An 18,414-nucleotide genomic window follows, 5' to 3' on the forward strand; every position below is an offset into this window, starting at 1 on the left:
CCCTCCTGAGTGAAGTGTGCTGTTATGTGTGTGTGTGTGTGGCACTTGATAGTAAGACAAGTGCACTTATGTGGGTGCACTCTGGCCAGCGAGGAGAGGCAAAGGACAGCACAGTAATAATGCAGGCCAGTGTAGTGACAGAAATGGATGAACAGGGGGAAAAAACAAATATGAAGTGTTTAGATTTCAAGAGGAATGAGCAAAGTGGAGGTAAATGCAGACACAGTAAGAGAAAATGACTCTAGATGGATGAAATCTGCCTCCCAGGTCATTATGGTCATATGCTGCTATGGAACATAACCTGTAGCATCTTTAAGCCCTAATGTGGTGAATCCTCACTTAACCTTTACAAATAGTTCAAAAGCACAATGGCTTCTGATTCTTTATGTGTAAATCATTTTAAGATTCCTGTATCACTACTTATTGTAACTGGGGAGCAAACAAAACAGACCAGTAAAAGTAAGAAAAAAAAAAACCACCTTACAATCGTCCCACCCGAGCTCTGTGGCTCTCAGTACCCTTAAAGGATAGCACTATCACCACGATGGTCTGCTACTGGCCAACAGTCAAAGCCAGTTTCTGAAGATTTACTTTACTCCCTGTGAGTGTGCATAAAGAGCGGTGCTTGTTTTTCTATATCTATAGCAAACATGGTAACAGTGGTGGAAGAAGTACTCAGATCCTTAGAATTACAACAATAAAAAAAATACTCAACTTTCCTGTCAGCAACTAAAACTTCTGCATTCAAAATATTACTTAAATACTAAAATATTACCACTGATACATACTTAATGTACTAAAAGTAAAAGTACTCATTATGTGGAATGGCACATTTAGGGTGAGTGTACATCATATTACTGGATTATAACTACTGTTGCATTATTGTGTACATCACATTTAATGATGCAGATAGTGTTTGTGTGTGTGCGTGGGGGGGGGGGGGGGTTAGTTTTAACTACCTAATATGCTTTTAGTTTGAATTACTGCTGGGTAGCTCATGAATTTGCCATCTGGGATCAATAAAGTCTTGTAGTCATACAGAATCTTTGTATTATTCTGGTTCTGAAAGGGAACCAATAACTAAAATGATCAAATACATCTAGTGGAGTAAAAAGTGCAATATCTGCCTCTAAAATGTAGTGAAGTCAAAGTAGGAAGTAACAGAGCATGAAAATACTCAAGTAGGATTTGTCACGAAGAACGGGATAAATTGCCCAAAGCGAGATGTGCAAAGCTGGTACAGATGCATCCAGGACAACTTGCAGCTGTATCTGCTGCTCTGAAGAGCTGAATGAAGGGGGTGAAAACCTTTGAGAGTGGGTGATTTCAGCTTTTGATTCTGAATTAATTTTCTGCCAAATCTATCACCACGGTATAATTTTGTCATCATGGGTGATTAGGTTCATCATGATGGGTAGAAATGGCAGTTGTATCACTTAAAACCAAATCCACAACACAAACAATTTGCAAAGAGTAAAAGGGTCTGAATACAGTTTGAATCCACTAGATATGAGGCAATAATAACTACATATAGCCTAAACGAGGCAATGCTAGCTGTTCATTTGATACTTGACTGTCACTATAGTCGAGTTAAAGACTTTTCTAACACTTCCCTATTTTTCCAGCAGCCCTTTGATTATCTCACTGTCCGCTGCTTTCACAAAAACACTTTAACAGTTTAGCTGCAAAATTCATGCCAGTGTCATGATGTAAGACAGCTTAGAGGCAGGAATAAGCAGCTAATCTCAGCCAAGGTCTTGTTTGTTTATATTAATTACACTATTAAAGTGGTAATGATTTAGCGATCCTCTACTCCTAGATGTAGCACCATTAAAATAAATGCCAAGTGCAAGGTTGGGTGGTGGAAGTGCCTCTTCTTCTTCCCAGAAACATGGCTGGTAGGCATGGATTTACAGCAGACGCAGTGCTCACTCATAATGGAGTGTGTGTTTGTGTGTGTTACTTGTTTACCTGCAGCGCCTCGAGGAAACGAAAGGAGCCCAGTCGTCTGCCGCGAGGCACCAAACAGAAGGTGGAGTTGTGGAGCATCTCTTTGTAGTCATACCTGCAGAGAGACAGCACACGAGATGAGTTCACTGGCATAAATAGGAACATGGTATTTACAGCGACACATTTACTTACTGTAAGGAGTAATTTTCTGTCACTTATGCACTGATAACTAATATTCTAAACTGTTGGTAATTAGAGCTGAACTGATAAATGTGGCACGAGGAGAATGGTTATAGTTACATGGTTATGAGTTTTTATTTTTATCATTCACAAATGAAAGGGAACTCATGATGAATTATCGAAGGAGCTTTAAGAGCAACACCCATTCCTGAGTCTTCAGTTTCAGTTCTTGTGAAATCTCCACTGTCAACTTAAAGGACAATTCCGGTGTATATTTACTTCTTCACTCAACAACTTTCCTCTGTAGTCCTCCAAAACTCTATCCCCACTCCTCTCCTATCTCCCTCCTTCTTTCCTCCTATCACAATAACCGCATGCTCCTTTGCACACCCTCCCTCCGCTACTCACTACCTCTATCTCTTAAAGCAGAAGGCTGATGCTCTCCCTGTATCTCTGAGCTGTATTCTATTGCTCTCCAAACAGGGTGATCAACCCTGCCAGGGGCAATGAGCTGGGAGTGACACCTGCTTCCACCACACAGCTGGCTTGGTGTGTGTGAAAGAGAGAGAGAGACAAAAGCCCCTTTTCCATCACCTGGTACCAACTCAGCTCGACTCGTGTTTGGTACCTGGTGCTTGGTTTTCCACTGCAGATGGCCCCCTCCTCAGTGTTGCTGGTCGTCATAGTGACACCGCAATACACCGCTGTGACGACGTCAGCAACCGACACAGCAACAATGGAGGACATCCGCTGTGACGACGTCAGTAACCGACACAGCAACAATGGAGGACATCAAAGGTACGCTGTTCTTGATTCTCAGCATGTGTCTGCTTTTAGTTAGTACAAAAACTACAGTAAAATAGCGGTTAGCATTAAATGACATTGCTTTTAAAAATGCCGCTTTCTTTGTTCCAGGACGTGATTTCTCTGACCAATCGCTAGTCTGCAGTGTTTACATGTTGCCGTTTGGTGTCACCTCTGCTCATTTGGAGGTGACACCAAAAAAGGAGGCAGTGGAAAAGGAGCTATAGCAAGAGCGTGTACCTGTGCATCAGATAGTGGGTTTACATTTGCTTGCATACTGCTCTTATATGATCTGAGTTTGTGTGTATATACCGTTTTATGTTCTCTTAAGATGCTGTGTTATGGACACAGCCATTCACTTTCTCCTCCACTGAATCAACCTACAAAGTCACTGAAGGGCATTTTTATTTCTTCACTTTCGTGCTTTGGCCAAATCAGTTCTCTTCATCTCTCATACATACACACAGGGCTAATAAACCTACTGTAAAAGCCAACGGGGCACAACCAGGCAGAGATGCTTCCCGTGTTAAGTTTAAACCTATTTTCACTAACAAAAATCCTGTTCTTTTTGGAAATTGTGAGAAAGCATAAATGTGATAATTATGCATCAGGGCTCTAAGAAATTTTTTTTTATTGTGATAATTCTAATGTGCTTATGCAATTTTTTATTTTTAATATACAAATTAATTATATGTTTTTTGTGAATAAAAAAAGACAACTAATGAGCCATATGGTTTTTCCAGGCTGGGGGTTCAGAGACTGCTGAGGCAGTAAATCACTTCTCGTTTGGCCAGAGTCTAAACAAGGTGAACGGTACGGCAGACACACATTCTGCTCTACTGGTGATGCTGTCCATGTACAGTACAGAGGAGTGACTGTGACTACTGACAACGCCTATGTGAACCTGAATCCAGCAGACAGGATGAAGCAGGGAGCACCACACACACATACACACACACACACACACAAGCTTTATGGTAACTGCTAATGCTGCCAGTGAGATGCTGTCTCATCTCTTCTTTAGGCAAGTTGTAATGAAGTGCAGGGACACGACAGTCTGTGATAACATCCCAGCCTCATTCACACCTACATACATAACATTCTGTGCTGCACATAACACCGTTATCGTGCACACAGGCAGAAAAACACTGAGGCGCACACTGACGGACTCACAGATACACATGAACAGCATGAACAGGCGACAGCTGCACCCCTTCACATTGACGTTCCGTCACCTGTCGATGGAGATGAAGAAGCTATCTTAGCCCATATTTCCACACCAGCTGTCAGTCTTAGTTTGTGTGTATAAGTGTGTGTGTGTGTGTGTGTGTGTGTAGCCCACAAAACAGAGCACTGTATGGATTCAACATGCAACAGCCCAGTAACATGTTGTATTTTACCACCGAGAGAGCTGTCTCCTGTGTGTTTAATATGACACAAATGTGTGCTGTGTGTTTCTATTTGGCATGAGGAGAGAGTCTTTACTGCCCCTGTCAGTTTTTTAATGATTCATAATGGGCAATTTAAAGTCTCTCAAGAAAACTGGTGGTTTACAGGACACAAGTTTTAGCTCAGATGTGACTGCATCTCCTGAAAAGGTCCCAGTTTGAATCCTCCCACATGATTCACCTGCTGTGCACAACCAGACTTTGACTGGGACTGTGGCTAGAAGAGATCATTTTCCTTTTATAAGGGAGTGTTAGTGGGTTAGAGGTTTCGCACGAGGTGGCCCCAATGAGGACGTTCCCTGCCGTGTAGATCCGCCTTCACCTCCCTTCCAGATGCCTCCTGTTCCCCTCCTCACTCCTCATTCTTCCCTTGAACCTCCTGCTGGTTTGGACTTTCCACAGTGTTCAGAGTCCCACAGCTCAACTTCATATCTTTCCCTTCTCTCCATTTACCCTGTTTTCTTGTCTAACTACAGCTCTCCCTCTGTTTTGTCCTTGTGACCTTGAGTTGGTGGAGGGAAGCCGCTGCTGAGTTGCAAGCCTGCAGGCTGTGATTTTGTGTGCATATTTATATTTTTCAGACATTCTGACTTGTGTGCAACTCCCCACTGTATCCACGAGTGTGTGTGTGTATGTGCATTTGTGTGAGACAGATAGCACAATGGAAGTGGTGTGAGGAAAATGGAGTGAGCGTGTGACAAAGGCGCAGCGGTAGCCCACTGGAAGGACACAAAACAGCAGAAAACAAAGTCAGAGAGCAGAAGACAAAGCAGACATGAGACTTAATAAAGCTCAGGAGATGACCTGTGCATGAGCACGCTGTTGTCTTATGCATACAAGGGTGTGACTGTGTTTGAGTGCACGTGTCAGCACGTCCAGCATCTGTGAAGCAATTAGGAAACACTTCTCCCTGCCAGCCCCAGTGGCAACGTCCTACACCGTTACCGTGGCAACTTGCCTTTAAGTGCCTTCATTTGCAGCAACTTAATTACTTGGGATCTGTGCTTCATTCACACCAACAGCTGGTAAGAGGGTGAAGGAGGACAGTGATGGAAACTGTATTTTTTTAATAAAAAAATGTAGCTAATGTTACTGAACCAGACGCCGCCCCCACCTGCTTCTCCATCAGCCACTCCCACTGCCCCCTTCAGTACTCAGACTTTTCACTCAATAATAATCAGCAGTGATATAATCAGGGATGTGCACAGAGATTCCGAGGCACGGGGGCTCAGTTTTAAAAGCAGGGGGCATCTGTCTGCATGGAACATCGGCTACTTAATTTTTATCTTGGTAGAAATAATTACAACAAAAAGGAAGCTTTGCTTCGTAGCTACTGTAACCTTACTGGAGAAATGAATCAAGTCGAATAGGGCCTTTTTGATATTAGTTAGTTAATAAGAGAACTTTAACCTCTTGTTAACGGTTAAAGCAAAAGTAATTGGTCCAAATATAATGGAGAAATGTTTTTAGCTTCCCGTCAGTCTTAGATGAGTTCAGCGTTTTTCATCCAAATTGACAGAAATTGTCCTTTCACTGCCTCTTTCTTCAGTCTTTCTGAAGAATAACAAAATATACATTCATTTGAGATGTGCCATTCTGCATAATGAGCACTTTTACCTTCGCTGCTTCATGTGCATTTTGATGTTAATACCTTTGTACTTAACATTTTGAATGCAGGCCAGGTGGACCGGGTGAGCACCTGTGTCCACATGTCTACACTGGAGGCGTTCAGGGACCGTTGTTAATGTAGGTCGCCTGTGTTTTGCTGCCGGCTCAGTCACATATATAATCACTTCAAGATGCCAGACTGCAGTGGTGGAAGAAGTACCCAGACTGTTTACTTAATTAAAAGTAGCAATACCACAGTGTAAAAATACTCTGTGATAAGTAAGTTCTGCATTCAAAATGTTATCCAAGTACAAAAGTATTAGCATCAAAATATACTTCAAGTACCAAAGATAAAAGTACTCTTCATACAGAATGGCACATTTCACATTGTGTAATGTGTCTATATCATATTACTGGATTATAAATACTGTTGCATTATTGTGTATGTCACATTTAGTACTGCAGCTGGTAAAGGTGGAGGTCATGTTAACTACCTACTATGCTTAGAATCTGAATTAGTGCTGGATACTTCATGAATATCTCCTGACTGTACATAATGATGTAATTAACTAAAAATATGTTACTTGGGTTTAGAAGTAATGTTACCTAGTAAGCTCACTAGCTGGGGATGCCAAAGTTTGCATCTTACAACAGAGCAGACAAACACTATGATGATTTAAAAGTACAATATCTCCCTGTGAATGTAGTAAAATAGAAGTGTAAAGCAAAATAAAATGGAAAACCATAAGTACAGTATATCAGAAATAAATTTACTGCAGTACTTGAACAAATTCCTAAAGCAGTGCACCTTGTGAGCTGCCTCCTGGTGTTTCTGGTGCCATGCAGGCAACCACAGGGCATCTAGTGACTATCTGTCCCCTGAACCCGGAGATTCGGGCTGATGAAAACACAAAACCACAACCAGCCTGGGAGTCTTCCAGAGAGCAGAGAGCAAGAGATCCAATTTACTGCTCCATGAGATTGTTGTACATCACCCTCCCAGACCTCTCTCCCGTCTCCCTCTTGCTAATTCCTTTGTCTTCCAAAGTGGGTTTCTCTATGTGTGTGTGTGAGTTTCTGTGTGTGTGAAAGAACAGGTGTCTGAGGTCTGGTGGTGTTTGGAACAAAATACAGGAAAGTGTTTTTTGTACTGTGTTGTTTTGGAGTTTGCGTGTGTGTTTCCTAATGGGGTTTCATAAGAGAAAATAAACCCTATAGAAAAGACCCTGACTTCCCAAATTATTGAGTTATGATAAAAGAAAGCTCTAATTTCTTCTGACTGTGTCTGTATGCACATCAAAATGAAGGTAATCCTCAAGATGTAGTGGTAGTACATCAAAGAAGAAAAAAGTTATTTATCTTTAAGGATGCCATGCCACAGATGTACTCATCTGTCTAGTAAATAACTCCCAAGCAGAGTAAGGACACATTCCAGAAGTAATTAAACAGGAGCCTCATACTCACCATAAGTGTCTAAGCTGAAGCATATTGTTGTGTGTGCTCCCATGAGAGTACGACAGATGTGCAGGCTGTGGCAACGGAGGCGTCTTTGGCTCTGACTAACTGAGATAGTGTTTGGTGAGGGGGAGTTTGTGCGAGTAGGCTGCTTCCACATATGTTTGTGTGTGCGTCAGGATGACAATGTGTGCACAGATGCGTAAAGGGACAAATATGAGCTTGAGGGAAAAAAAAAAAAAATCAGCTGTGCGACTGTGTGTGCCCCTTGACTTTCACCCGCTCTACTTTTTTTTTTTTTACCCTACAGCTAAATGGAAAAATATGTTGGCATCTGTGTGTGTGTATCCAGATGTGTGCCTGTCCATTTTGTCCCATCTTCCTCCTCCTCTGTCATAATGCCTGCTGTACACTCTGCATCTAATTCATTAGTCTAATTAGTGCTCATTAGCCAGCTTATGCTAGTTGCAATTAGCATTCTAGCATGGAATGACCCAGAGGTCTGCCTAGCCAAACAAACAGGCCTTCTGTAGTCAAACCCACAATGACCCTCAGGTTCGTCCACACATGGGGCCAATGTGCTTACACCCACTTACAGGAGTGTAAAGACTTTCCCCTGCCCACCTGCGAAACTGTCACAGTCCTACACAGCTCAATGTGTAGTGTGACATACAAAAGCTGAGTGCATGTGAAGAAAATGACAGCGCGGTGGTGGTGTTGGCCACATTTATGAGTTGTGACTGAGATTTGTGGCAGCAGAACAGACAGCACAGCAGTTTACAAGCCCACGAGGTCAAACAAATAAAAGATGCCAGCACTCCTGGGGGATACTTGCTAAAGTTCTATGGCAAATTTTTTGGTGCTAAACTGTGAAATTGCATTTGTTGTTATTCACTGAGAGGTTTCAGTGGGGTTTTTCACTGAAAAACAAAGAAGAAGAAAAAAATCATCACAGAAATTGCACTGTATTGGTCTCATACAACATATATTTTAAGGTTTCCCCATTTAGGGACACAAAATATGGGAGGAGAGAATGGAAATTTATCCAAATCCCTTCAGCACCTTTTAGTGCCGCTGCAGCAGAGGGAGTTGCGGATGATATTTAACGTCAGGAGAAAGCAGGTTTTTTAACATTTGCGGCACTGCTGTCAGAATGGCAGAGATGTCATCAGCTTTAATAACGCACCTGAGGAAGGAGAGGTTTCGCTTTTTTTAGGATGCCAGAGGAGAATGTGAGAGACTTTTACAGGCTTTCTGGTCACACCGTTCTTCAATTATTGATCAAAATGAAAGACGATTTGGCTGCAGAAGACTATTACTTTGCGACAGTTTTAGCAACCATCTCCCTGGTGTCCACATAACATAGGTCACATTTTAACACAACTGTACTGCAAATGACATCCCCAAAGAGCTCTTAAATTTGTTTCAGCTGACACTTTTAGAGCCTGTTTACACTGAGCTTTGGTGGTAATCCACTATCATTTTTCTAACCTTTATTAGACTTATAAAAGAAAGAGTACCCTAGTCTGGCTAAGAGAAGCTGCAACAAAAAGTTATAAACAAAAACACAAAATAAAATACAACATGAGATAAAAAATCACCAGTAAAATGACCCATGAGTAATATAAAAATGAGCCTGCTAACCTGAGAGCAGTCTAAAACCATCAAACAATAATGGAATAGAGCATCCAGATTGTAATATTGCCCATAACACTGTTAGCCAGACTGCATTACAAGTAGCCAGCTGTTAACACAGATGTGGCAGCAACAACACAAATTCAAGATGTGTTCTGATATTGCCCGGCATCATCATCATCTCCATAAGTCTGATGTGTGTGTTCACGCACGTGCCAGTTTCGTTGCTGACTGTGTGAACCAATTAGCAACAACAACTGACAACCTCTGAGTGCCAAAATATCAGAGTACTGATCTCTGTGAATGGACTTCGATTGACTGCTGACAGTCTGTTGTTCCCAGTCCGGCCTACACAAACAAAAATGGTGTATGTGGCTATTTTCATAATGAGCTGGGAAGCGAAAGCCAAGATCAACTGTCCACTACAGACATCTGGGAGGTGTGAACCTGGAATCTGACTGGATTTCAGCAAAACATAGATCTAGGTTTCTGATCTGGAGAAAGACTTAATACAACAGGTCTCTCTGCCCTGTCAAGAACACTTTTATGGAGGTGAAATGCAGACAGTAATCTCCTTTTTTCTCTCTCTCTTAATGTCAAAAAACAGCCACTAAAGCATTTTAGAAACATTAAATTCAAATCTAAGAATCAAATGCAAGTTCCACTTAAATGTTTGTACAACCTGAAGTCCTCTCTGTGAGCTGGACCCTTCATAGCTAATGTATAAAAAGTGTCTCCACACTGCTGATAAATGAGCCGTGCTTGTCGGATTTTACCCAGAAAGCCCCACTAACTCTGTTGCAGCATGAATTCAAAAGTAACCAGGTGTCAGGAATTTCTAAACTGTCATGCTAGTTTGCATAGCAGTACTGGATTCACATTGCTATTTAAATGAGAGCTGGGCAGCAAGTATAGCTGCAGGTGATGGACGTGAACCATATAAGCCTAAACAAAACATGACACATACTCATAGAGATAGGGCTTATATACAGGCAGACTCGCACTCGGTTTGCTCTCACAAACTTCTGAATCTGTTTGTCAGCTGCCTGGTCTCTCCCTCCAGCTATAGTTCCTGCTACCCACTCCTCCCCCCACATGTAAGCCTGAATATTTTACAAATACCCCGATAACAAGAAGTCTTCCTGCCGCGATACTAATTCACTATGACGGCTTTATCCTCGCAATCTTTTCAATTTGTCCCCTCTGATTTTTTCCACTGCCAACAGATGGAGGTAATTTTTCAGTTACTTTTAGTGTCTGCAGCTGCACTCCGTCCACCAAGTGCACACGCACTCAACCCTCCAGAGGACGGAGGTGAAGTCAATTTCAGAACTAGCCAACACCTATTCCACTGTTGTACGCAGAAATATTTGGGGAATTTGTCTTCATGGGCAGCAGGATGACAGCAGCAGTCACGCTGCACAAGTCAGTGATTGGCGCCTCACTGTGTGATCTTGCAGATGAAGAGTCTAGACTCCATGGATGTTCGCTGGAGACCAGCTGTGCCTCGCTCAGCACTTCCAGATGGCCCTCGGGGAACCTCGCTGCGCATGTTAGTTTGTGTGTTTGTGTGTGTAGGTTCATGTGTGCGAGACAGTCTCAGATTTAGACATGTCAGCACATGCTCTGCGGCGGTGTCTTTTCAAACTCTGACGCATTTTGTCATCAGAGTCACCGAAACAAGGAGCGCAGCGGAGGCTGGAGTTACCTCTCACTGAGATGTCCTTTCATCTGACACACACACTTGCTTACAGACACACACACACACACTTACAAAGGAAGAGAGAAGGAGAGAGGAATGCTTCAATTCACATTATGGCTGCTGCAGGCTCTTTCATGGAACATCATTCTCCAAAATCTTCAAGTCTAAATTCCACACACCCTCATACACAAAAACACTAACTCACTCACTCACTCACAGAAACACAAAGTAGTGCACCAATATTCTCACAACACACACACACACAATCTGACAATTAGTCCTGCACCCACTAACCCCCACACTAATCCCCTTATTTTCAAAGTGCTGCAACCATTATCGAGGCCCCATCTGCCAGTAAAGATCAGTCCTGCTCTCCTCCAATAGGTGAGTAGAAACTTAATCGGGTGTAATTTCTTGTCTGCAAACGCATTATAATGCATTCCCTCTGAAGACTCCTCTAAATCAAAATATGAACCTGGTCCTGGAGCCACCTGGGTCCCTCACACAGTGCCGCCAATCAGAGAATGCTAAGGACCCACTCAGAATCATGCCATAATATGTCAGTAAATGGAAGGCTGGGTGCACGGAGTTGGACGGAGTCGTGCACTGTCATCAGTCAAGATTGCCCCTTTGAAATGTCGGCTTAGCAGGAATTTGGAGAAGCAGACTTCATTTCAAACACACAGTCAAGCATTGTTGGGTTTTGACTGAGTTTTTGAAAAAAGGCTCCACAGTCACTGGGGTCAAGAGACTTAGGCTAAGCGTCGACTGGACTCAGATCGTCTTCTGACCCTGCTTTACAGTAGAATGTGCGCCCGTTTGTGATTCCTAGTCCCTAGTTGACAAATCCAATGTAAGTGGCTCTGTGTTTACAGGCACAGACATGACATGTGTGTAGCAAGCAAGTCCAATGTGAACATTTTCAACAAACTTTCAAAGCACTAATCCTAGTTTAAATCCTGGTTAATTTTCATTTCTTGTTTGATTCTTGATTCATCCTGAGTTCAGAAGCTCAGTGTATCACACTAACCTTTGTCATGATATAAAACAGTTTTGCTCTGAAATACATCACATTATGGATAATAAAGACAAAATCTTCACACGGCGTTAAGACATATTTTACCACATGACATTTGGCATGAAAGTTACTTCTTAACCTCAGAAATCATTTGATAAAAACTAACCTGAACTCAAAGTCTACTTACTAGCTTTTTACAAAGCTTGCACCTGCACCTCTGTCATTTTCAGCAACCACACAGTGTGCAGACGGGGGGGGGAAGGGGGACACACACATCTACAATCACCTGTAATCAGACTGCCAGACTTAATGCAAACGCAACAATTAGTCAATCAGTTAGTTGATCAACAGGAAACTGTCAACTGGTGATAATCAATTGTTTCAGTCATGTTTTCAGTCAAAATTCCAAACTTTTGGCATTTGCATTTTTTCAAAAATGTTGATTTTCTGCTTTTCCTATTCATACCCAATTGTAAAAGCATTTACACTTAATCTACAGATGGTCAAGCATTTTGAAAACGTGCAGATTAATTGATAATGAAAATAACGGTCGTTAAAGGTTTTTTCTCTATGTTTTCACACAATGTACTTTCCTCACCAACAACTATGATAAAATGGTTTTCAGGAGCAATAACAAACAGAGTCGTGTGATCAGGGCTGCACGCAGAGAAATGAAGTCTCCCACTTTCCTGAAACCTCCTTCGGAATAATATTCTTTACATGCATAATCAGCTCACATGTAGGATGTGAACACACACTGTATTCAAAAATGATCCTCCGTTTTGTTTTCTCTCTCTCTCTCACACACACATTCACACAAGCACAGAAACAATCATTTGAGAGTGAGTTTGACATCAGCATCAAACACAGTATGTCAGCGCTGCACGACACTAGAGAGCAGCATGACGTCTGAGAGTCAGCGCTCCCACAGTGTGTTCGTGTGTGTTTGTATGTATATGAGAGACAGAGGAAGAGGAGAGGTACAGCCGTCAATCAAAAACAAAGAGGCAAGCAAAGCGATACGCTACCCAGTGGGTTCATCAGTACCATGTGTCACTCACAACCTGGGATCACATCGATTGTCTGTTGGTACCCACCTGAGTCTGTGCATGTTTGTGAGAAAACGATAGTAACGGGGGCATATATGGCTGTGAGAGACGTATCAAGGGGAGCGGGATACAAAGGACAAGAAAAACAATGAGAGCGAGAAAGAAGACGAAATGTCCACAATGATGCAATTATGATCTCAATTAGATTCCTGCATCAATTATGCAAATACATTCAAAAGACATGTCAAATATTGATAGGCACGTCGACTTCTCAAACTGTATTCATTAAGGAGCCAAAACTTAACCTGGGTTCTCTCATTAATCATGGATAAATGTCAGCTGGAGGTCCACATTCAAATTCAGCCAACACTCCTATGTCTCTACTCCAGCAAAGGGTGTGCTATGTATCTGTGTGTTGCCTTGTAGCCAGTGTCAGCGTTGACCCCTGACCTGTCACGTGTCAGTGTGTGCATGACTGTAGAGTCAGGGTAGGTAGGTGCAATTTAATATTGTGTGGAGGTTTTATTGACAAAGAAAATATGGCAGAAAGCAGTATGGCTGGCTGGATTGGTATACATGAATCCTGGGTATTACTTTGAATACTGGAGCCTGAATTTGGGTTCTAGAAGCAAACTTCACATTCAGGAATATATACACTTTTCTACAACATAAGCCAAACTTCACTTAGCCATGGAATACAGTCTAAAATGAACAAAATTATGATTTGCTGAAGGAAATTTTTTTTGATGTCCAGTTATCCACCTTGGACAGTGTTTGCTGCATAGCCCTACTTACAATATTGGTTAAATCGTCTGGACCAGACTGAAATATTTCAACAACTATTAAATGAATTATGTAAATTACTACAGACAGTCATGGTCATCAGAAGAAATATCATTACAACAATAAGATTTGATCCAAATTATTAGCAATAGAGCGCCATAATAGGGAGTCCTAAAACTGGAACTGTGTTAGCATTTTGCACTTCCTGTTCACCCGCCCTACAGCACTCTCTCAGTAAAAAACAAAAAATTCATGATGGGTTATGTTTTGTTTATGAGTTTTCTGTTGAGTCTATATTGTGTGTCTGCACTTTCTGACTCTGTTGTGCCATCACAGTGAGAGGCCCCCTTTGGCTACAACTGCTGTACCTTAGTCATATGACACACATCTGAAGGGTTACCTGGTCTCATATGACTGAATTTAGACACCAAAGCTGGGTGGGGTCACAGCACATGGGTCAAGGGTCCCGCCTGTCCCCACCCCGTGGAACTAAAGGGAAGTCTAAGCCTTTCACTAGTTTTAGATTCAAACTGCAAAACAGTCCTGTGTGCAGAAACTTTCACTTTATGAAACACAGCTTATGTCTTTCTATCTGAGGGTAAAGTGGTGAGATATTCATGTCAGACCATGTAAGTGCAAACCAACTGCAGGCCTCTCCCTGAGCACTGCACTTGGCTGGCTGTGAGTGTGTGCATGTACGTGTGTACAGGGAACAGCTGCTCTCCAGTGCTACATGGGGAGGTCAGGGGTAGACACGGACGAGCTACAGCTGTGGCCCCGGGGCTTGTGGGAACTGTGGCTCGAACAATGTGGGAGAGGAGATGAGAGGAGAGAACAAGGAGAAATTCAACAGGAAAAGTGGGATTTACAAGCCGAAACGAAGCTGCAAAGAAAAAAATGACCAGAGAAGACAAAACAATAGCAAACTGAAAAGAAAATCAAATCAAATCAAATTTTATTTATATAGCGCCAAATCACAACAAAAGTCATCTCAGGACACTTTACGAAGTAAGGTCTAGACCTTACTGTTATCAATATTACTACATAGGGAAAACCCAACAAATCCCCCTTGAGCAAGCACTTGGGAGTGGATAGAGGAGAGACAAAAGAAGAAAAGCAACAAGACACAACAAACAATCAAACACTGATCAGGTCAATGTGGCTGATGACTGCTCATTAGAGACATAGAGCTCCAGGGCCAGGGCAACCTGCAGAATGGTACAGGGAGAGAGAGAGGACACACTACGAGAGAGAGGAGACACAAAGTTAGTAATGTGTAAGGGTGGCATATAGCTGGTCAAACTTCAAAAGAAAAAAGCCCAAGAAAAGTACATGTCCTTCTGTGTTCAAGCAATCTGGAACAGCAAAAGCCAGATCAGCAGGCGGTGGGGACGGCGGCGTGTTTTGGCCACAAGGTCACTGCACAGAGACATTGGGATTAGAAGTAAGCACAGTGAGCGTTCTTTCCAACAAGCTGATCCAGAACCATCAACCACGGCTGCTTGGCATTCTGAATAAAGCTGTTACAGTATGTTTAAGAAAATTAATCACAGTTATAAGCTCATAAACAACTTGACTTTCCTGGTTGAGAAAAGGCCCGTTGGCCAAGATTGCAGAGTACCTCAAATAAAGACCCACTGTTGGAGATAATGCTTATTTTAGGACAGCACATAATGTGATAAGTCTGAGAAATCACTTTATAGTTTTGCACAGACAATCAGGAGCTGCGGTTGAGAGCAGAGGCTCTGCTCCAACAGAGAGAAACTAGCAGCAGAGAAGAGGGGGCTGACAGTGAAAACTAATAAGCCTTGTGCAACAGGAGTGAAATGGGCTCATCTCTCCGAGGCACCAAGAAAAACTGTTGGAGCAGTTTTACACCGTTTCCAAGAACAAAACAAAACAAGAAAAAAAAGCCTCATCTATGCAGAAACCCAACACTACATCCCTTTGGCCTGTCAGATTCAGCAAAAGAATAATATCTGCAGCAAGAATAATATTTGCAGCATACATTACAGAAACATATGAGGGAACACAGTCAGAGATGGAACCAGTCCAAAAGCTGATTTATGGCTTTTGTAGAACCCTTAAAAACAGAGAGTTGTTCAAGGTGCTATTAAGAATCCTCTCCAAAACCCTCTCAACCATTCAGTTGCAAGCCTCAATTAAACCCTGTAGATTGCCATCTGAGGCAGCTGAACCTAAAACCATTAAGTCTGCAAAGATTAAAGCAGGTGTAGACATACAAATAAAAAAGAAATGAAGAAAAGAGAAAGAAGAAGAGATGAATGTTGGAGGCAACATCTTTGGCAAATGGTTTGACTTTGACCTTAACTGAACTGACTGAATTCTGCAGATAATGAAACACCCAGAAAGCAGCAAAGGAGCTGTGCTTCTGTCTCTCTAATGACACACACACACACATATATATATACATATATATATTGGTGTGGCTTCATTTGTGGTTTCCATTTAACAAATTGCATCTTAGCTACACGCTCTGACACATCAGGGGGCAGATTTCCTGTAACTGACAGCCACAGATGTTCAGTATGTGAGAATACATGTACCCATAACTTGTTGAGGGTGGAAGATCACTCAGACGGGTCATTTTTAAGCCAAGGTGTCACTGCTCTGCCCAGAAAGGCTTTACTCAGATGTTTACACAAAAGCACTACACTAGTATGATGCACATGAAGCGTGTGTTGTCCTTGAGCTGTCTGACATCTGTATGCACTGCCAAAGCAGTGACGGCTCTGTTGTCAGGACTGCTCTACAACAAGGATTTCCTACCTTTACTGTCAAGAGAGCAAGCCAGCATATGTTGCTCACAGTGCACTTTAAAATTAAAAGTCATATTCATGTTATTCATGTAGCCAGAATGACCAGGGACTGTATGCAAAGCTATTTAAGAGACAGGCAACTGTGTTGAATTAAGCACATACAATGGCAGCATAAAAGCATACTGGACTACGAACTATGTATTTGCATTAGTCTAAGAGCTTGATCACACCAGAAAAGACCGCAGCAAAATATATTCACAGATGCTTGTGGTTAAGGCACAGCGCTCTCGCCACTGCAGCCCGGGTTCGAGTCAGGGTTGTGTCAGGAAGGGCATCGGGCGTGAAACTTTCTTTGTGAAACTGTGAATGTTGGAAGCTACATGCACTTCTGTCACAACACTAACTGCAAATCATGCAACATTTCTTCTGTGGGCCATTTAAGGACAACAACTAGAGATTAATTGTCTGTAAATTGTCAGAAAATAGTGAAAAATGTCGATGACCAGGTGGCATCTTTAAATGGCTTGTTTTGCCCAAAATTAGGCTTATTATCATAATAAAACCAGCAAAGCATCACATTTCAGAGGCTGGGGCTTGTTGTTTTGTTGACATATTTGCTTTAAAAATTACAATATTGAACCCAAGATTTAGCTCATACTCCTGCAGAAACTACAGCTGAATGGAATGACAGCTAATATGACTTTCTCCATTTTGGACTCATGGCTCATGGCTTCAAAGGCCAATACTATCAAAACTGCATGCTAAGGTTCACCATAGCCTCAGCTTGTGCCTCTTGTGTATCACGAGTCAGAGAGATAATCTTCCATAAACCTGAGAAATTCAGACTTACCAAACATTTTAACCCCGCACCTAAAATTCTGAACGTATTTCCCGAATTGCCAAAGATACGTAATCAAATATAATCCATTCCAGTCCAGAAAGAATACAATTTGTTAGTTTCCGATGTAAAATAACTTCTTCTCAGTTAAGCTAAGATAGATCTTTCTCCGTTTTTGTGAAAGTTGAGCCACTTTCATACAAAGCCAGATTGACGACGTCATTTCCTGTTGCCATTCTATGGAGATAAAATACTATCTCCATACCATTTTTGTTTGTATGGGATGAATGGACATGGCAGAGAAAGTGATTAAAAGGATATTTTTCCTGGACCGGACTGGATTATTTTTTGATTCTGCATCGTTAGAAGAATGTATGGGGGTTTGGGAAATACCCTCAGAATTTGGGTGTGTGTTATGAAAGGACAGTACTGGGTTAAAATGTTCGGCTGTCTCAATTTTGCAGAAGATTATATCTGTGACTTGAGTATGTAATACATGAGGGTCATAAACTGGGGCTAGGTTCATCAGTGTACCGGTATTTTGAATACCACCACCGATCCAAAAATGTTCTCTCATTACTGCTGATGTCACTGAGCAGAATCTCAGGTCATGCAGTGCAAAGTTGCCGTTGAATGGTGGGAAGAAAAAAAAAATCACATCCAATAAGTAAAAGATATCCGATTACAATCACAGTCCCAAATCTTAACGTTTTGTAAAACTCAGTCCCTTCAACAAAAGCCTTTTTCTTAACAAAGAACGAATGGAACAAGAATGAACACGAAGAGACAATTCCTGGTGAGAATCACTGGCTCAATGCTTGAAATTTAACAAAAGATGCCAGAGTACACTGGAGCTGTGGGACACTCATTCACATTCATCTCACTTCTCCAAATATTATCTTTCTACCTGTATTTTCTACATGTCTCTGTATCCGTTTATCTCCGTGTGAGTGCTTTCCTGTGCGGCTGCCTTTATATCTAGCTGTGTATCTCTCAGGGATGTGGTGAGGACAACAGAGGTGAACCATGGTAAAAATGAGATGACGCACTTTTTGACAGCAATGAATACTGTAGGTACGCTGTGTCCAAAAACCCCTTTAAAGATCTCAGAATGAAGAAAAGAAACAAAAATGCCATTGTCATTCCTGCCTCTTATCTCAGGTT

The 18,414-nt window shown here is 41.9% G+C and overlaps 1 protein-coding gene across 1 annotated transcript in view; it reads right to left on the minus strand.

Moving 5' to 3' along the window:
* ext1b (exostosin glycosyltransferase 1b) overlaps nt 1-18,414 on the minus strand; it is a 102,894-nt gene that overhangs the window by 26,686 nt on the left and 57,794 nt on the right. The window contains exon 2 of the mRNA XM_020597476.1: nt 1,972-2,065. Within this exon, the coding sequence (XP_020453132.1) occupies nt 1,972-2,065 (94 nt within the window). The remainder of the gene's footprint in view (nt 1-1,971; nt 2,066-18,414) is intronic.

Source organism: Monopterus albus, unplaced genomic scaffold (assembly GCF_001952655.1).
Source record: "Monopterus albus unplaced genomic scaffold, M_albus_1.0 scaffold34.1, whole genome shotgun sequence".
In the NCBI taxonomy this organism is placed as follows: Eukaryota; Metazoa; Chordata; class Actinopteri; order Synbranchiformes; family Synbranchidae; genus Monopterus; species Monopterus albus.